The sequence below is a fragment of the Gorilla gorilla genome, chromosome 2, assembly GCF_029281585.2.
Source record: "Gorilla gorilla gorilla isolate KB3781 chromosome 2, NHGRI_mGorGor1-v2.1_pri, whole genome shotgun sequence".
NCBI lineage: Eukaryota > Metazoa > Chordata > Mammalia > Primates > Hominidae > Gorilla > Gorilla gorilla.
In genome coordinates this window covers 80,861,094-80,882,500 of record NC_086017.1, presented here as the reverse complement: position 1 = coordinate 80,882,500, position 21,407 = coordinate 80,861,094, and the positions used below count along the sequence as shown (strand labels likewise).

At 39.6% G+C, this 21,407-nt stretch overlaps 1 protein-coding gene across 41 annotated transcripts in view; it reads left to right on the top strand.

Annotated features, from left to right (window-relative positions):
- The window catches only part of FOXP1 (forkhead box P1), a 630,459-nt gene that overhangs the window by 585,116 nt on the left and 23,936 nt on the right, over positions 1-21,407 (top strand). For all 41 annotated transcript variants that reach the window (XM_004035886.5, XM_019023994.4, XM_063703907.1 and 38 more), the window contains one exon: positions 12,153-12,236. In XM_004035886.5, the coding sequence (XP_004035934.1) occupies positions 12,153-12,236 (84 nt within the window). The remainder of the gene's footprint in view (positions 1-12,152; positions 12,237-21,407) is intronic.

Sequence of the window (21,407 nt, the reverse complement as noted above, 5' to 3'; positions counted from 1 at the left end):
ACCCATTGGGCTATGTTGAATGTGCTTTATGACTAGGGAAAATAAAGTTTGCAGATTTTCCTGGGAATCACAGTGTGAGAGATGGGGCCTTTTTTTTTTAATGTGAGTTCTACTTCCGGGTATAACTTGATAAACTACCATATTTTAACAATAATTCCATTCTTGGTATAATTAATAGAAAATTAGTTTCTAAAAGTAAAAATTAGGTCAGAAAAGGAGATTATTAAAATGTACAATTGCAACAGCCTGACCCTGCAAACCCCATTTATGCAGCCGAGTTCCAAAATGCTTTTGAGTGCTTGATGACTCACAGTGGCTTCTTCCTCTGGCTGGTTTAGTGTAGGCAAGAGGTTAGCCGACTAGGGGAAATTAAAACAATATTGTACATTATATTGTTACCAGGCATCGAAAAGCCTATTTTGTATGCAAGACAGCAATGCTGAGATATATGGAGAGCCCTAGGCTAAGTACAGAAGATAATTACATTTGGAATTTTACTGAGTTAAGTCATTTACAGCTTCAAATAGTTGCAGAGAAAAATCAGCCAAAATACACTTAAACTTTTTGTTGTGACTTTTCAGGATAGAAAGGATTTTTTTTTAATTAGTTATCATCTTATATGACAAATTACATTTTTTTAGTAGGATTTGTCTCAAAAGTTATTTTTGTTAGCCAGTTAATATTTTTCCATTCAAACTCTGGATATAAACTTATTAGAACAGTAAGATATTTATACAAGAAAAGGGCACATCATAAAATCTCAACATTTTAAAATAAGTCTTTGGAAACATTTTTAAATTAACATGTTTATTGAGAAGAAAAAAACAGTAGTAGATGTAACCCACCCACAGAGTTCTTTTATGATTAAGACACAGCCCTTGACAAACTGGATTCAAAAGAATAAACTGGAAGATCTGGCCTATAATCACAGCCCTTTGGGAGGCCAAGGCGGGTGGATCACAAGGTCAGGAGTTCGAGACCAACCTGGCCAATATGGTGAAACCCCGTCTCTACTAAAAATACAAAAATTAGCCAGGTGTGGTGGCGGGCACCTGTAATCCCAGCTCCTCGGGAGGCTGAGGCAAAAGAATTGCTTGAACCCGGGAGGCAGAGGTTGCAGTGAGCCAAGGTCGCGCCACTGCACTCCAGCCTGGGTGACAGAGTGAGACTCCATCTCAAAAAAAAAGAGAAAGAATAAACTACCTTCCTACCTGAATTTGTACATATTGGTGGTACTTATAAAGTGATAGGAGTTCCTGCATTTATTTATTTGATAACATTAAATTCTTAATGATGGGCTAAAATAAATCGTTGACTAGAATTGTCATGGTTTGTCAGGTAGCCGTTTCTAGACTACATATTAGAGTGTTCAGCCATTGTTAATTACTCAAGAAGTGAGCATTTATTTTATGAATTATTCTTTGCTCTCCACAAAAAGAGGTCAGGAGAAGGAAAAGATTTAGACCATCATCAATAAATTAAGTGTTTATTTCCTGGCAGCTTTCATGTTGTTTTTTGGTGGGTGTGGCCTAGAAGTAGTACAAACATACAAGGATTCTTTGATTATTTATAGATTTCATTTATTTCTAGATTTCCTTTTATCCTTCAGCTATAAATCAAACTGAAGGCAGATTTTTCAACTTGTGATAGACATCAAAGATGATCTGGCCAGAAGTTAGTACAATGTGGTCATTACCTGTGATGTTCCTCGTAATGTTTTTGTCGGGGAGTTTGCCGTAATGGAAGAAGGGACAGGCTTATTCTGACGTGTTCCATTTCTGCAAAGCTTGAGGGAATTATCAGAGTGATGACATAGACCTCGTTGAGAGCAGGGGTTAGCAACCCACAGACCCCAGGCCAAATCTCACAAGCTAAGGAATGTTTTTATATTTTAAATGTTTGAGGGAAAAATCTAAAGAACATTATTTCGTGACTGGTGAAAAGTCTAGGAAATTCCAATTTCAGTGTCCATGCGTAAAATTATATGAGAACACAGCCATACTCATGCCCATTCATCTACTTATTACCTATTGCTGCTTTTGCACTACAGTAAGAGAGTCAAGTAATTGAAACTGAAATCTACATGGCCTGCAAAGCTGAAAATATTTATGATCTGGCTCTTACAGAAGTTTGCCAGGCACCCCTGGTCAAGAGGATCAGAAAAACAATTTATATTATAGTATTAGCAACTTGTCACCTTAGGTTCTGGCTGCCTAAGCTCTGCTCACCCCCTTTTATCTCTTTCTTCTTAGCCAGGGTGTATAAAACCAGTCTAGTCTCCACATGGGTCAATTTTCCCTACTAGCATCTTCACATGGCAAGTGCCTGCCAGTTTTGGAGGTCATGGAAAGCTGGACGAGGGATATTCATTCATTCTTTCATCCATCCATCCATCCATTCATCCACCCAGACATCGATTCATCCATCCACTTATTTAGCAAGCATTATTTCGAACCTGTCAGATAGCAGGAATCTTGCTGGAGCTACTGCAAAGTACAATGATTAAAACAGATAAAGCTGCCCTCCAAGTTCTTACACTCTAGAAGGAAGAATAGACTACAAAATAATTTGCTGGTGAGACTGTCCATTCATTGGGCAGTGCTAGCTGACATTAACAGGTTCTTGAGAACACCAGAAATTTATTCAAAAGAGAGTTTCAATGCTAGAAAGGGGCCAAGCCAAAGCAGGTTATATCCATTAGTTATCATTCAATCAGATGAAATAGATAAGAAAATGTTAGCAATTTTTAGTATTTAAAGAACCCTTGCCCTGAGACACAGTTAAGAGAAGCCTTAACCAAGGATTCGATTGAGAGTCTTTTGAGTTGCAGACCTACCACATATGGGGGCATTTGGGACACAGTACAGTTATAGTCGAATCTATTCTTTATAGGCTTCCTCCTTCTCTGCAGTTCAGCATTGCTAGGTTTGTGCTGTTTCATTTGCCACTTAACATACCAGTGTCTAGAAACATACTTTTTAACTTACTTGACTACCAGTCATTGTGCCCATAGAACCTGAATTATTGGGGCAATCAGGTCCCTCCAGCAGCAGGAACACTTAAAGAGATGTGCTTGTCGTCAAACAGCCTATTTCTGTTTTCTGTTGGCATCGTCCCTCCCTTGTTCTCTCAGCCACAGACTGGTGCATCACCTCCTTTAGAGGGGATGACCTGCACATTACTGACCCAAAGCCTATTTCGTATTTCTTAAAGCATTTATCAGTCCAGGAAAAACTTGAACCTCCAAGTATCTCAGTGTGTTATAAAATTATCATTGATTAGCTTGAACTTGAAAAACATTTGTCCCACTTAGCACTACAGGAAAGAGCAGTTAAGTTTTCATCAATTCCCAAAGGGCGATGATCACTATATTAGAGTAGGAGGACAAATCTCCCCTGCCACTCAGACTCACAAGACCTCTCTCTTCAGCATGGTACCTAATGTTCACATGTGGTAGAGATAGACCACACATGTGCTCCATCGTAAAAGCAAACCCAGTAAGCTCAGATTGAATCTTACCATATACATCGATGGAGGTTCAGGATGTCTAACCTAGAGGGTCATCATAAAAGGATTCCACAGGAGAATTCAGAGGGCACAGTAGCTGTAGAAGCAACCAAAGCTGGTGAAGGTCACTTAAGTGCTGTGTACCTAGACAGCCTCCTTGAATCTAAACCCCAGAAAACTTTTACCCAAAATGGAAGGCCCTTGTGTCTCTGATCTATCAGACAAACCTCCCTAAAGAAAAAGATGCAGTTTTTCCAAAACAACTACTGTTAGCCATAGGGGTAGTGGCTGGAGATGTTCCCCTTCACAGAGCTATCTGTACAATACTACACTTGAATTAAACTGAAAAGCTTTCAAGGCTGTACTGGTGAGATTTCAGGAAGCTGGGCAGAAATAAAGACAACGGGTTGTGGAGACTGGTTTAGACTGTCTAATCAGCACTGTGCATGACAGCTGTCCTGTCCCTGTGTATTTAAAATCTGACTTTAGGCCGGGCAGGCGTGGTGGCTCACGCCTGCAATACCAGCACTTTGGAAGGCTGAGGCGGGCAGATCACCTAAGGTCGGGAGTTCGAGACCAGCCTGACCAACATGGAGAAACCCCATCTCTAAAAATACAAAATTAGCCAGGCACAGTGGTACATGCCTGTAATCCCAGCTACACAGGCGGCTGAGGCAGGAGAATTGCTTGAACCTGGGAGGCGGAGGTTGCAGTGACCCGAGACTGTGCCATTGCATTGCAGCCTGGGCAATAAGAGCAAAACTCCATCTCAAAAAAATTAATAATCATAAAATAAAATATGACTTGATTTATGAAACCACAGTTTTAATAGAAATACCAATTACAAAAGGCAAGGTACATCTATATTTGTTAAATTATTGTTGAAAGATGTAAAAATATATGGTGAATGTTTTCTTAGCGGTAGAAAGAATGTTTATGTAGAGCTTGTTAACAGGGAAGGGTTGGTTGATTCCATTCTCTTGTTGCAACCTTCTACTGGTCTTATTTGGAGAAGAGTCAAGAAGACATCTCAGTGGGCCTTCTGCGCCTTTTCAAACATTTCCTACTGCATTTCATTATTGCAAAGACAGTTATAATTTTTAAACATTTTACCAGTGGACCCCAGCTATTAACTGGGATCTAAAAGTGTAAACCCTGAGAGGTGTGTGAGTTCCTTATACTGTACACATAGACACTTAACAGTGAGACAGACACCATATAAATCGTTTGGGTCGATGACGTACATGGCTTTTTGAAATCAGGGAATGCAGTAAGATTTCATCTGTTCTTTTTTGACAGATTCTTTTGGAATGATGTACAGATGAGATGAGTTAGAAATGGAATGGAGCAAAGTTCCCATAATCAGTATACATAATCTTATACAGGTTATGAAATGTGCAGTCTTCCCTCCACCCCCACCATGACAGAGGGACAGAGACACAGGAACTAGAAAGTTGTTGAGGATAAGAACTCCCCACTGAGAAATGCCATGGCCAGGATTGTAAGGAAACACTTGAAGCTTCTGCGATATTGGGCCCCCACTGTCCACCGGCCGTGGGCCTAGGGATTTAAATTCATATGAATCCAGATTACTTGGGTCCTCTTAGGTGGGACATTCATATGAACTCTTCCAGCCTCTAAGCTAAAGAAGAGATGTCACGAAAAGTTGCAGTGGTGGTTGGATTGTAATTCCGTTTGGGGAAAAGGGGAAACCATCTGATTTCACAGACAGAAAAAAAAAAATACAAAAAACATCTGACAGAATTGACTTCACTTAGGAAGCTGAGACAGTGGTACAGATACATATTTCTGATCACATATATTGGTTTTAATTTGTTCTGTGATCATGTGACATTGCTAAGCTGCTGTATATTTTTTCTGATGGATGAAGATGTCCTGATGTTTTCATCATGTGTCATGGGGGCAGGTTCCGGACAGGCTCCCTACAACCCCTCAGCCTCTAGGCCCTTTAAAATGAATATTGAAAGCAGGCAAGGGAAAAAGGAATCAACCAAACCAAGGTTGATCTGCCTGGCAGGAGACGGGGTGGAGGTGTGTGTACCTTTTATTCTTTAATGATTTTATTCCATTCAGTCACTACTTACCAAGCACCTATTATATAAAGAGCACTGGATACAGATAAGTAAGGTGGTGTGGCCTCTTCCCGTAATACACAACCTAGTAGGATAAGACCAGGATGCCTTTAACTTCCCTGCCAGGCAGAGTTTCTAAAAGCAAGGGGTGAGGGATTGGGGAAGGTGACAGTGGAAAGGGTTGTTGGCAAGGACATTCCAGGCCAAGGGAGCCATGGAAGACGTTGCCTAGATTGTAGGATAAGGAAGAAAGGATAGTGGAAGGATATATTGCTCTTAAAATTAATCTGTGTGTTTAACACGAAATAGGGTGACCAACTGTCCCAGTTTACTTTCTTGGACTGAAGGGATTCCTGGGAGTTGGGATTTTCAGTTTCAAAACTGGAAGAGTCCTGGGCAAGCTGGGAGGAGTTGGGTCACCCTACTCCACTAGCTGTGGGAGAGAGCTATTGAATGCCCCATCTTCTGCTTGTAATTATTTCATCTGGCTTGGAAACCATTTGACTGGCCAGCTGTTGAGCTCCTGCTGTATGCCAGGGCACTGTCCTAGGTGCCGTATGTCCCGAATTTCTTGGAATCCCCACAGTCCCTCTGTGAGTAGACACCACCCTATTTCCTTGATTCTAAGAGTCACTTTTTTTTCTTTTTCTTTTTCTTCTTTTGAGACGGAGTTTTACTCTGTCGCCCAGGCTGGAGTATAGGTGGCAGGATCTCGGCTCACTGCAACTTCCACCTCCCGGGTTCAAGCGATTCTCCTGACTCGGTCTCCCAAGTAGCTGGCACTATAGGCGTGTGCCACCATGCCCTGCTAATTTTTGTATTTTTAGTAGAGACAGGTTTCATCATGTTGGCCAGCATGATCTCAAATTCCTGAGCTCAAGGGATCCGCCTGCCTCGGCCTCCCAAAGTGCTGGGATTACAGGCCAGTGTGCCCAGCTAGGAGTCACTTTTTAAAAGAAAAATATAACATTTGGAAATCAATATATGTCTTACATTTAATGAGTGTGTTTAATGTAATGTTTCTTCTCATTCTTTGAGAAGGTATTACTAAATCCATGGTTATTTTAACTATCACTGGCCTCTTAGAGTCAAAGAAATAATTTGCAGGGATCCCTCCCAGATGAGGAAACTGAAGTTTAGGAGGTCTGATTAACTTGTTTAATGCCAATGGCGAATAAGGGCAGAGCCCAGGAGGTTAACCCAGCCTTTGTAGCCTGTGCTCCTTTTATTGTGGGATCCTGCCTTAACGCTTCCACCCGGAGGATCATTGTGGCCCAGCTGGGCTCTATGCAGGAACTGGTTTTAAAACCTGGCTTTGGGGGCCATGCCACTCTGCCTTGTGGAGCTCTGTCCTGGGCATTCCATGGTAGCAAGGCAAGGCTGGAGTCTGGTGACACTGGGATCACTCCAGCATCTCCCAAATCATCTACACCAGGAATTGTAAGCTCTAAGAAAATGTCAGCAGGGAGAAAAGTGCACAAGTTTCAGTAGCAGAGGGAGACATTAATCCTAACACAAATCAATTACCGTACGAACTTTACATGTGATTACTGTACCATTAGTGGTGCTATTTGTAATCACACCAGCCTCCTAGACTTTAGCAAATTTATTATCTGTAATGTATCCCCCTTTGGCCCTGTCTAACCCTGTCTGAGGCAATACTCAGGACAGTTCCTATACTAGTGGCCTCACAGAGCCTCCTGATATTCCCTGCACAAGCCCTGAGCACGTCGGGGAAAGAGAGGTCCTAACAGCACGGTAGTTCCATATTGCCAGTGCTTTGTAACTGGAGCCAAGAAAAAGGAGAGAGAGAGTCTCTGGGTTTCTCACTTCCATGTCCTTCTGTGAAAACCACGACACTTATTTTTCATAATTTAAAATCCTGCCTTACTCTGGGAGCATTAGAATTCCTAGACTATGACTTAGTATTAGTGTGCGTCTGCTTTAAATGTCAAGAGAGTCTTTAATAATAACATGTAAGGAATGTTAAGATGGTGACAGAGTACAATAAAAGTAGGGAAATTCTTCGATTGGGGTGCAATGAGCTATATATTGCCCACCACCTGAATGCGGTAGTTGGTGTGAAAGAACTCATTTGAAAGTTTTTCACTGGTACTAAGTTCTGAAGCCATAGTTTGACAAGGTGGGTCAAAAATAATTGGTAAATGCTCAGTTTGGTAGAGTAATTTGAGTTCTGCTCCTTCTAGTCACTGCTTTTTCTCCCCCGTGTTTTTCTTCTTTTCATCATATGTACTTCAGAGACCTGTGTTATTGGATATATACCCTGCCTAAGTAACTGGATATGCTTGGCCCACATCGGGTTAATCTCTTTGGATCATCATTGTATACGAAACTACTGAGGAAACGTATACAGCCACTGTTTAAGGCCTTCTCAGTCCATGGCAGAAAGTAGTGTCTCTCACTTAACTTGATTAAACTTGGACACTTGGGGTCCTTATTTGAAAATACCTACTTCCAAGTCTCACTGTTGGAGTGTTGGCTCCAGCATGTTTAGGTGAGACCGCAGTCGTTTCACTTGGAGATCATCATTGTATGGGATAATCTGAACTCATGCATTCATTTAGGTGCCTCTTAAAACTCCATGTGCCCCCCTTCCATGGAGATTCTTTGAAAAGACACCTTCTTTTCATAATTTAAAATCCCGTCTAACTCTAGGAACAGTAGTTCAGCATGAGAGCAGGGAGGGAGACTAAGACCTATGATTTGAGTTATTGTCCCAGGTGATTCTTAGAATCACACTAGTGTGGGAAACTCAGACCAAGCATCATACAACTGGGACCCTAGTCTTATTTCTGCCCCTTCCCAGTTCCCTGACCTCAGATATGTTTACCTTGCAAACCTCAGTTTCCCCAATTATAAAACAGAATAGGATTAATGGATTTGAAATAGCCACAGTAGCCTTTACCTCTGTTAAATCAAAGGAGTGTCTTGGCCCTTTCTTCTCATCTGTCCTCAAGAAGTCTAGCATTTTTACACATACAAAGCCCTTCATTTATTTCAGCAGAGTTTTGTTTCTCACGAGTGAGAACCGCCAAATTGGCCTTAAAATGATTAGTCCTCCTGACAACATAGAAAATGGTGATGTTAAATGAACCCCAAACCATGTTCCCTTTTCTCTGTTAAAATAATGAGTTTAATCTTAGTTTGTATCTTTGAGGATGTTGAATGGAACTCCTAGCCTTTGGCAGTTATCAGTGGCTCGGGTGCAATACACAAATTCTGATCTTTCACAGCCCAGACTATCTTAAACCTAATTTGAGGCCATGGCTAATAGAAGAGGAGATGACCTATTTCGGCCAAAGGGTAGAAAAATATTTGCCCAAGATGAGGGGAAGATACAGTAAGAACCTGAGACAAATTGATAGGAAGTGGGCTTCATCTTTCCTTCGCTTTCTGTTCCATTCTTTAAACGATCAAAATTATTTCTCTTCCCAGTTAGCCCAACTGCAAACTCCATTGAACCCCTGTTAGGCAGATCCAGATTTCAAACATATACTCAGCCAGTAGTTTAAATACACTGGACCGATTTCAATTTTCTTAAAAAAAAAAAAAAATTAGAAAGTTGTTGAGCATTCATAAAGCACTAGTCATTTTGCTAAGCTTGTTATGTGCAAGACCTCATCTGATCTTCAGAACACCCCTTCAGAGTTCAGAGATGATCATTCCGTATTTAGAAGGAGAAACTTGGTAATTAAAAAGGTTACATAATGTGCTGAGTCACTGAGCCAGGATTTGAACACAGCGCGGTGTGATTGTTGTGTCCACATCCTTAACCGTTTTCACCCTGCCATCGTTCTACAGAATGGTTGAACAAATTCAGTAGATTAAAATGACCCCTGCACAAGCAGCTCCCTCTAATGTTTAGGCCGTTGTCATTCCCTTTATGCTAGATACTCATTCTATTCCCACTGGGAAAGTTTTTTAGAGAGTAATTCTCTTCTGGTATTTCAACACAAATTTTCTTTTTAATTTGCCAACCAAATTTTAGTGGGCCTTCGGATTGAATGTCTCAACCTCCTTTTCTTTGCTTTTCATGGAATTCATAGTTTAAGAGGAAATGCTGGAATATGCTTGCTAATATTAAATGTTTGTATCCTCATATTTTAATAATGAAAGGATGCCGTGAAAATTGATGGGGATGGGGAGCTCATGGGATGATGGCATAAAAAGTAATAAAGAATGTGAAAGCTTTTGGAACGAGCAGTTAGTATTATAAATGCAAGACAGACATTGTAGACAGGATGTGGTTTCAATAGGTGTGAATGTTTAGCCTTTTTGCCTAAAAAAAAGAAAAACTGAATTTGGCGGGTTTCTTTCTGTAATTGTTAAAACAGTTTGTGTTAGAGCTGTAATTGATTTAAAGTCTAAAACTCATTCAAGAGTATGATACTACACATTAGTTTTCACTAACCAAACAAAACCAAAAAGTTAGATTTTTGCCTTTTTGTGTAACCTTGTCCATCTTTTAGAAAAGCAGAACTAGGGTGGTACAATTGAGGTTCCTGGATAACCCTCAGAATTGATGATGAATTCTAAGCAACGTGCTCATGGAAAAATATGAAAATGTTTCTGATGGCAGTTACTTCCAGGGTTTATGAAAGTGACTGTGTATACAAATTCTAGGTATGTGTTTGCAATGTAGTGTTGCTACCTTTGGCTGACCAGTAAAAGATCAGCTTGGTAGACATTTGGATGGAAATATGGAGAAGATGTTTCCTTTAAATGCCCAGGATTTGGATTTTCCTTATACCACACTTAGTGGTACAAGGTATAATTGCTACATCAACAACGTTTACCCCCAAATTAAGTCACAATTAATATTCAGCAGACTTCAGTAAATATCACCTCTCACCCTTTAATTTGTATTGTTCAGCATGACAGACTACTGCTTGTTTTTAAGAAAAATACAACTGATTTCTTAATTCCTTCTGGCCTTTGATAACTTTAAAACAAAACATTTCTTAAAAAGTCTGAGTATTTGACGTCAAAAAGCTTAGGATACTTACATTTAAAAAAATAATAATAATAATGGCAGATAAATAGCATTCCCAACATTTTAATTGTTCTAAGCCTCTTTGGAAAACTAAATTCCTTTAGCATTATATGTGTTCAGAGAATCTTTTAGTTTGGCTGTTCAATAACTTACTAAAGAACAGAGGAGGAATAACATCAAGTGGCTCCTAATATGGTATCATTTTCATTTCCTGTTTGTTGAAAGATAAATGCTAACACTGTACGGCTTTTTTTTTTCTTTCTTTCTTAATTTATTCCTCCCTGAACCACAAGGGAATAAAAAGAAAAAAAAAATCAAATGTGATATGGCTGGAGACTGAGTCATCCAGTAGGGATAAGCTGAAAGCTTTTTCCCTTCTCCCTTTTGTACTCTTTCCCTTTTCTCCATCTTTCCACAATCCCCGACCCCCATCCCCCTTCTTCCTTAGAAAATAACTGTATTTAAATAGATAAAGTATATTTGTTTTTTTATTTGGGAATAATTTGACTTTAAAAAACTTTATTTTTAAAGGATTTAAGGTTAATTATGTGACAGAACTAATGAGTCCCTCCTTAAATCTAAGGCATTATTTTGGACAAATGATGTACCAAAGTATTAAAATTAAACTGTATTCTCTCCCTCTCTCCTCTCTCTCTCTCATATTAATCTCTTCTCCATCTTCCCTAAATGCCACAGCTGTTCTCTTAACTATCCCTTTATCTTTAAGGGCTATATTTCCCACTTCTTTTACAGAAGTAATCGTTATGTGTCCCCTATGCCCAACTGTCTTGAACTATTGAAAATACCGAGTTAAAGCAGTCCAAGCGAAGCATAAAGGATGTAGCTTCCAATCAGTAGTATTTGAGTGCCTACTATGTATATCCAATTAGAAACTTGTGTGACTTCAGAAGATCGTTTTTTATAGAATAAGGAGACTTAAATTATTAAGATGAGACTAGCACATAGCAAGTACTCAAATCTTGAGTAAATTGAATGAGCAAGCTTGTTCTACACTCGTTTGAAAATGGGAACCTGTCATCCCTTGGATCCTGCTCCTGGCCTGCTAATATCATTTGCCAGCACTGTCTTAATCTATGCCTACCTGTTAAGAAAGATGAAGCTAATTTTGCATAAATGTATCCATCTGTCTAGGAGTTTTTCCACAATCACAACAGATGAATTTATGGGTTTTAGCTACCTAGCTCACTTTCCCTTGGCTTTTCTCATGAATAAGGTTGGTTAATAGGCGTGATTCACATTTGTCTTTTAGCTGTCTGTGTTCCATGGGACTGTGTGGTGCCAGCAGGTCTAGAACTTCCCAGTTAAAGTCTAATGCATCTTGTGTTGAGAAATCTCACACCAACACCTCCGGTTACTTCGAGTTTGGCAATGGTCATGTAGATTTCAAAAACAAGCAATGAAAATGATTTTATCATGTGCTGTGGTGCCATAGCGTAATTTGTAATATGTATCATTTTTGGTGTTAAGAGCCATGCATCTTTATTCAGAGAAATAACAAAGCATTTTCTTCCTGCCAGCTTGCAAAAGACAAAGAGCGCCTGCAAGCCATGATGACCCACCTGCATGTGAAGTCTACAGAACCCAAAGCCGCCCCTCAGCCCGTAAGTATTGATCCCCACCAAGGGGAAAAAAACAAAACTCACAGTATTCCTTTTCTACTTCCCCACCCCAAATGGAGGAAGGAGGACCAGCCTACTTTGGTGGAGCTTTGAGTTTTGAGGGCCTTAGATTCATGCGACTGTTTCTGGTTACCCTTTATGATGAAGGTCATATGCTAGGCATTTGGGGAGATACAGGATGATTCAGATATGGTCCTTGCCCATAAGACTCAAGCACCCAGGTCTTCTTTAAGGGCAGAATGATTGGTGCCCAAGCAAGGTACTGAAATACATTATGAGAGCTCCCTGGAAAAAGAAAATCTTTCTGAATGGTAGGAACGCAGAGAAGACAGCTAAACCATGACAGCAAAGCAAAGAGGCATTTCAGCTCGGGTAAGCTGAGAGACAGTGGTGTGTAGGAAAAAGAGCAGGGAGTAGTCCAGTCTAACTCTTAACAGAGGAAAGACATAGGAAACCTAGTGTTCGAATAGTCAGAGGCTAAATTATGGAGAGGCTCTAATGGTTACTAAGGAGTTTGAAATGAAATTTATTCCTTCACAGTTAGGAGACCAAACACAGTACACTGAAATTACATTTGATTTGTAAGAATCTCCTCTTTCTTGCCTTATTCCCTTTTACTGGACCTTGAAGGGTGTCATCCCAGCACAGGCTGTTAATATCGAAGTAGAAGGATCGTGTCTGAACCTAAAAGTTTGTCTTGGACCTCCTTCCTTGTAATAAATCGATCTCTTTAACGGTTATATTCCTCTTACATTTCTAAAATTTCTCCTAGTAGCTTTAACTGATTATTCAAAATGGAGACAGTGCTTTGCTTCTTGATTTTAAGATTTGTAAAATTTAAAGGTACACTGCCTTTATTTGATTTTGCTTGGAGTCACTGTGTGAAAATTAATTGAGCGTTGACAATCTATAGTTAGTACCAGCGATTTTAATCAATATGCAATGATGCAGCGTAATGGCAAAGTATTGGTTTATCTGTTTTGACTGATTTTTTTCTATAAATAAAGCAAACATACACCCATATATGTATGATTTATGGTGATAGAAATAAAACGGAGTCAGACTATTAACCCAGCAAATATGGTAGCCTGCCAAGATGCAGTTGGCAGGCAAAATTAATGTCTGAAACAGAACACATTACTGAGATATAGGACATAAAATCATTAAACACTTCGTGCATCCATTTTTACTAGGAAGGAGTCCTTAGTTTCCGTGTATTTTACAGTAAATGGCTGTAGGACTAGATGTGTAGGCTACCAAAAAGAAAGGAAAAAAAGAACCAGGTCATTCACTGTTGTGGCATCAGTAGTCAGCTGTGCTATTTCTAGCAACCCCTCCTTCTAGAACCCAGCTAAGCAAAATGGTGAGCCTCTGAGACAACTTGGCTGAAGTCATCTCGAAGAAGCATAGCCAATTGCACAGGGCATTCACTGCCTTGGAACTTTTTGAAAGTCTTCAGATGGCTTTAGTGAAATAGTTTTCCCAGATTGAAGGGTTCAAATCTTTGCACCTAGCAACAAGCGAGAGAATGAGATTAGCTCTGTCTTCCTCCATGGATCAAAAACAGTGATAGGATAATGGTTGGACCCAGCACTGTAGGCCGGGATCTTGGGGCTTCTTGGGAAGAGGAAGGATACAATTAAAGATAAGGAACTACAAAACCCCATAGGGCGCTTGGCGAGTGACCGGGCTGGGTGTTGGCAGAGAACACCATGTGTGTAAGCCCCTGTGGGCCACAAAAGGACCATTGGGATTCTTCACGTGGACCAGTGTTAAGCAGCCGGTAAACAGGGAAAAGCATGGGGGGAAGTGAACAGGGATGGAAGGTTTGTCTTGATTAGTATTAAAAAAAAAATGTTTTACATTCTAGAAAATTATAACTTTGAAGGGGGCCTCCTACTAAATTTATTTTTAACTGCTCTATTGAAAATTCTCTACCACTAGTCAACATTATCTCTTAGTAGCTCAGCACAGTATTTCTTTATTAAAAGAAATCGGCACGAATATTTTTGACTGAAAAATTAATAGCTTTTGAATTCATACACAGCAGGTTTTCTTTTGCAAAGAAGTCCAATATCGCTGCACAGCACTTCTATAACCATTTATTTAGAGTCCAAGTCAAACCTTTGACAGCTAGAGCAGCGCTACAAGCCAATATAAAGAACTCCAAGATGTAAACCAACAATAGGCCGTCTGTGTGAGGTTTGCCATTGTCAAATACATAGATTGTTTGGATTAGTTTATGTAAATGTACTGTTGTATTACCCTTTGAAAAAAAAAAGATCACATTTGTGTATGAAAAGTGGTTCCCTTCACAGGCAGCATTATAAATTCCTTATCCTTTAACTTACATGTAAGAAGTAAAAATTGGTGCCTGACAAGCAGATATTGTGTGACACTCTGTTGTCGGAGTGAACCTGCCTTCTTTTCATTTATTGGAAAATAGAAAATTTGATTAAAGATACCATCTTATAAATCAGGAATTATTAAAATATGTATAGGTGAGGCATTGGGAAATTAATTATAAAAGGTAGACGTGTAATGTTTTGCATAAATTTTCACTTCTTTGCCAAAAAGAAAAAAAAAAGGGCACACACATACAGCAAACCCTTGATGCTTTCAACTTTAAGGGCCCAGAGCTATCTGGTGACTGATTCTCATGTGCAAAATATTCCCTGCAGTCTGTAATTAATTTATTCCGCCCTAAATAATAGAATGCATGGCGTTCGTTTGAATGAGTATCCTTCTAGAATCTTTAATTTGAAACAAGCAGTCACCAGGATTCAAATCTAACCATAGATGGGGACTTTCGTGTTACAACCTTGCCAGTAAGTTCATGAAGCTTTTTCTTTTTTCCATTTCTGTGTAGAAGAAACCTCGTGTTTATTTTAAAATTCTGAGTCACTAAGTGATAGAATGCTTTGCTGTAAATGTTGCTTTTCACTAAATGCCATTTGGGTGTTAAGTGTCATTTGCTGTATCCAATCATCCAACCAGTCCTCATTTCATTGCATCAAAGAAACTGCTGAAACGTTCTTAGATTGTTTTTACATCAGCTCATAGACGCATTTTCTGGATCTTATTGTGGGACTCATCAGATTTGGATAGTTAGAGGATACGCTCATCTCGGGAAGGTGCCCAAGTTTTTGGACATGGATCTGAGGAAGAAAGCTTATGGGTGAACTGGGGCAGGAGCTCACGGGCTTCCCATCCCTCAGACTCCTTCGACGGCCTTTCTTCCTGCTTGCTGTCACATCTCTTTCAACCTAGGTAAAATCTTCCTTTCAGAACAAAACCAAAGACTCAAGTTGCAGGTTGGTTATGGAAAGGGAATTTCTGCATTTAAAATCAAACTATTCCATCAACAAATATTTCTTGAGCATGTGACATACGTGACAAGTAGTCAGTCACATGAGCAAGGCCCATCCCTGCCATGGAGGTGTTCAGAGTCTGGTAAAAGAAATAACAGATAACTACATACATACTCACACAGTCTCACTTTCCGTGAATTGCACTACCTGTCCTGTAAGTAGAACAGCTGACCCAGAATGGTAAAGTCAGGGGAGACTGCTGGGAGAAATGATGTCTAAGCTGAAACCTACAAGATGAGCAGGAAGAAATGGTAAGAGGTCAGCCTTGTGAACCTTTCCTTAGGTTAAGAGTGGGTGCACAAATCGGTCCCTCTGATTGGTGAGTATCAGTGTAGAGGAAGAAAAGGAATAGCCAACATCAGTTAAGACAAGCTTTTCAAACTTTTAATTTTATAAAGACTGGACCCTGCGTGGACGTATGTAGTATGTGTAAGTTGACCAGAGCAGCCCTAAGTTCTAGCTATCAGGTACATAGAGCAGAAAAGCAGTCCTTACGTTTAGAATGGCCACATTTCTTGTTATTTTAAAAGATTCTATTCTTTTCTATGGAAAGAAAAGAAAAAACAATAGTAAACTGCCCTAATGAAAATGATTGATATTCTTTTGTTCCAGACTCAGTAAACATTCTCAAAGTAAAGTAAACACCCAAATGTCTTGCTTGGAGGTTAATTTCTCCGTGCTTACTCTGTGGAGAATTTGCCAAGATACTTCATTTGGGGGAGGGAGTGAAAAACTAAGAGGACAAAACAAAAACAAAAAGAAACACGTCTGTGGTATGATGACTTTATTGAATTACTACGGATTTCTTAAAAAGACTTTTCACACTCTGTCATTATGTCAGGAAAACACTGTAAATCGTATTTTATAATAGTGAGTACATGAGAAGAACGCTTTGCTTTAGGGTATTCCTGCACATCAGAGAACAACTTCTGCTCCTGGAGAAACCACATTCTTTTAGATTTGGTGGGCACGTAATTACAGTGTAGGTGGTATATTCTTCTTGATGAAAATCTTATAAAGCACTTACAGGAACTTGGATATTTGTAATGAAATACAGTATTAGATTTTCATTTTTATACATTTTCTTTTCCTCTAACCATAGCCATTAGGACTGTTTTGAAAGAGTTTTTAGCTCCTATAAAAACAAAGTGCCCCCCCTGAAAAGAAAGGGTCTTTTAACTCTTCAAGGATCATTTGGGCTGCCTGGGTCCTTGCTTTAGAGTTGTTGGAGAAATAATATTAAGCAGTCATAAAAAGGGATTCTTAGGCACAATACACAAAGCTGTTTTATATACTGTTTTTCATTAAGTGCCCCCCCCCCCCACCTTTCAACTAGAATTTTTTTGTTTTTGCTGTTAGTATCCCTGCCAGTACCACCACCTTCTAAGTCATAACCTTCCACGAGTTCGCTTCTCTAAAACAGGGCCAGGCTGAGATGGTAAAGGAAAGGAAAGCCTTGTAACAAAGGCTGCCACCCACTCTCCTGCCCTCCGCACGGCCTGGTAACGTCCCTCCAGCCTCAGAAAGGCCGTCTCTGAACTCAGTGATTCATGCCCAGAAATGACACTGCCATGCAGTTAAAGCAGGACTTGAGCTGCCTCAGGCCAGTAAAACAAGAGCAGAAAAACACGTTCTGTGAGCCCGAAAGTCCCTACTACGCAGTTGTGTCCCTTGGTGTTTGGGTTTCAGGTTTGTCTTTTGTTCTCAGAATCTGTTTTCATGTGAGGCAAGAGCACAAACAAAAATAAAAATGAGTTCTTATGGGAATACTTACAAGTCTGTTTCTGTCAGTCAGGGGTTTACATCAGCAGTTTATTTTTTTAATGCGAGTGACTCATCATCTTTAAACAGGAGGGGAGATTACTGTTAAAAACTAAAGATTAATTAATTAAAAAAAAAAAAAAAGGGACTAAGCAGAATAGTGGGTAGCCAACCAAGTTTGAATAGTTTCGATGGCTAAAAGAAAAGCTGATGCCTGAGAGTAACAAATAAATTTAAAAAATAAAACCCTACAGCAATTTTAAATGACATAAGAATTTAACTTTTGGCCAGAGTTTCAAAGAGATTATCTTTGCTGAAATCATCACATGATGGAAACTTGCCATGTAGAGAATATCAGAGTTACTGACTTTTCTAAACATAGCAACTTCTTTCTTTTAAATAGAAAATGAACACAATAAGAAAAATAGGCTTTCCATCAGGAAAAGAAACCCTCCCAGTCCATTCCCTTCCTGCTTCATGCCCCAGAAAAAATTATCTTTTAAAACCTGAACTGCAATCAGAAACACAAAGCACATATGCTTTCATTTCTAATTGATGATTACATTAAGATTTAATAGTTTACAATTAAGATGAATATTTCAAGATTACAGCAAAAACACACACCATTCCCCATTTGCTCTTCTGTTCTAAGTCTGTAATTAATTTTTTTTTGGGGGGGCACTCTTTTTTCAAAGAGGCCTTAATTAAAAGAGCAGGTTTGGTTTGAACACAGAGCCTGCTTTGAATCTTTCTTCTCCATTCTTTCTCTCTCAACCTTCCCTTTCGAAGATGGTTTCTCCTCAAGACAAGCATGTGATCATCAAACAGAAGTTTAAAAGTTAAGAAACTTCTGTACCAGTTGACAAGGTTGACATTTCGTTAACTTGTTGGTTCAGCCTTCAAATGATTTTGTGTGGCAAAGCACCCTGTGTTTGGAGTGTACAGCTTTTTCTTCTTCCTTCCCTCACAGGCTAGTCATGTTTAATTTGGAATCTGGGTTCCTTTGGCAAATTAGCAATTAGAACAATTTTGTGGGAATATGTATATGTGTCATTAGTTTTCCTGCAAATTAATAGCAAGGGCAGAGGTCAGGCAGAAATTTTCCACTTGACTGCAGCTCCTCTATTGAGACTTGGCACTTGGTTTTGGAATGGCCACAGCTGCTCTCAGCCACCCTCTTCCTCTAGGAACTGTCTTTTAATTAGTTTACCTCATAGCCATCATTACAAATATTACTGCGTCCCCTCCTCGAAATAAAATTACTGTTTCTACAAAATATTCCAGTGACATCTTGCACCACTGCACATTGATGGTGGGGTCAGTCGAATGCAGCATTTAATCATTAGATCACCTCCATCCGCGTCTCCTAATTAGAGTCCTTACAATACATTTTTATCTGGTAATTAGCTGAGATTGGCTGCTTCCTCTGTGGCTTATTAGAGACAGCCCAGCAGTGGGTGTGAATCACGGTGTCATTTGTCAAGCCTGGTAAGCCCCCTCTCTGCTCTCTTCTGGCTCAGTATTTATTCCCACTTGTTAATGTTCAAAAGCCTCCAGAAAATTCTACCTACCTTCATCTCTTCCTTTGTGGATTGTGCTAACTTGGAGGGATTTTATTTTTCGCTGTTGCTTTTTTTTTTGGTAGAAAGAGTCCTAGTGGTGAGATCTTGGTAATAGCTACAAGACTCACATCCTTTCGGCATTTTGATGACATTTTACTGTGGGATTTGTCTATTCTTCTTAGCTGTGAACACCCAAAAAGATGGGCTTGCACTTGCTGAATGAGTTTTGATTTCTGACAATGAAACTGGAACTCAGTTAACTTGGTGATCTTCCTCCCAAAACTGAAAGGGAGCAGGCATGAAGGACATTTGTGTTTGTAATTTTCATTGCATCTTTCAGAAAGCCACAGTGTTTAGGGAAAAGTTCTTAAACTGAAAAGAGAAGCCAAGAAGTATAGTCAGTCCTCAGAACTGCTTTGTGGTTACTGTGTACCTTTGCCCTTTGACTGACATACATATGTGTTTGATGGTAAGCGCTTCAAGGGCAGTAATTAGCTGTTTTATTCCTGTTTTTGTCATTGTAGGACTAACTGCCTTATATTTGCTCAGTTACACGTGTTGATTGTCATGCATAAGCAGGGATAAAATGCTCTGCACGGAATCTTTTCCAAAAATGAGCATACAGAAAAATGAAACTGGTTAGTGTTCATTTTTCCTATTAACTAGGCATAAGATGATTATACAAAGGATCTAGAATCATACAAGTGTGTGGTTTGACCTTGGGTCTGGGTTGGGAATATGGGCAAATTATTTAATCTCTCCAGGCCTCAGTTTGCTTATCTGTAAAGTATGAGTAATAACATCTCAGATATTAGTGGTGGTATGAGAATTAAAGGAGACCACACAGTGGCAGGTGGTTTAAAACATGATTTTTACAAATGTTACCCATGACTTTCCAAAGCGCTCTGAGATTCTTAGGCTTAGCAGCGTCTGAATTATAAAAGCTGTATATTTATGAGCATTAGCCTTTCATGCACTAATTTCCTTGACCCTTTGCTTGGGCTGATGCTTATACGTACTGTTCCTGGACTTGGTCAGTGATTAAGGCCCGAGGTGAAGAAGAGGTCAGCCCCAACTCTTCCCCCCTTGGCTTCTCAGCTCTGCCCCATCCTGCGGCTGCTACTCTGAACTGTTCACACTTAGTTTGCAAATGTGTGTCAGAAAGCCAGGTTTCCAGCATTATAGAGAAAAACCCGCTCATGGCATCTGCTCAGCTTGCTGGGGCATTTGTAAGGGCAGTGCCATCTCCATGGCTTGCTCTTCGCAGGCATTCTCTTGCTCACCGAGTCAACATTCTACGCTGAAAATAAAAAGGAAAGCACAACTCAAAGCTCACAACATTCTGTTTCCAGCGCCATGTTTACATTTTTCCATTAGTATTTCTTCATGATATTTGATCTTTCTTTTCTTCAGGTTCATTGCTTTTTTATGAAACTCTCCTGAAACATATTAGAGAGGATTCTCATGCCCCCCTCCCTTTTTTTTTTTTTTAACTAGAGTATGAGTAAAGGTCGAGTCTTCCCAACATATTGGAAGTCTCTTTTAATAAGTTCTTTGATTATGATCTCAGAGGAATCTCATTTTTAATACCTTCCACAAATACTGCCTTGTACTTAAGACTGACTATAGCAATGGTGAATTAGACTTGGTGAAATAGACTTACTATGGTAAGTGATTTGAAATCTGGTTTGAGAAAATATTACCAAGTAAGCCTACTTTGCTGAAGTTTATTGGATTTTAGGGTGGGTCTGTGTCTCTGAGACAGCATATAAACAGTAATACATACGCTGAAAACAACCAAATTCTTCAGCATTGCCAGATGTAAAATAATATTTCTGTTGCAACAAATTTTGGGGAAGGGTTATGCCTTTTAGTATTTGTAAGAACAGTACTTTAAGGTGAAGATAAGAAAGATAAATTGAAACAGTGCTCATTAATTTTTTTCTTTTCTTTTTTTTTTTTGAGATAGATAGAGTCTCACTCTATCACCCAGTCTGGAATGCAGTGGTGTGATCTCAGCTCACTGCAACCTCTGCCTCCTAGACTCAAGCTATCCTCCCACCTCAGCCTCCAAGGTAGCTGGGACTATAGGCATGTGCCACCACACATGGCTAATTTGTGTGTGTGTGTGTGCGTTAATAGAGACAGAGTTTCACCATGTTGTCCAGCCTGGTTTCAAACTCCTGGACTCAAGAGATCCTCCCACCTCAGCCTCCCAAGGTGCTGGGATTACAGGTGTGAGCCACCGTGCCCGGCCTATTTTATTCTCTTCTACTTCAAATAAATAAGTAATATTCATTTTAATATTCATTTCCTAACTTGAAGCAGATTATTTCCCATTTTATAGAACATTCAAAACTTGAAGGAAAAAAATCAAAAACCTCAGTTCCAGATCTCCCATATTCTATAAAACTTGAAGGAAAAAAATCAAAAACCTCAGTTCCAGATCTCCCATATTC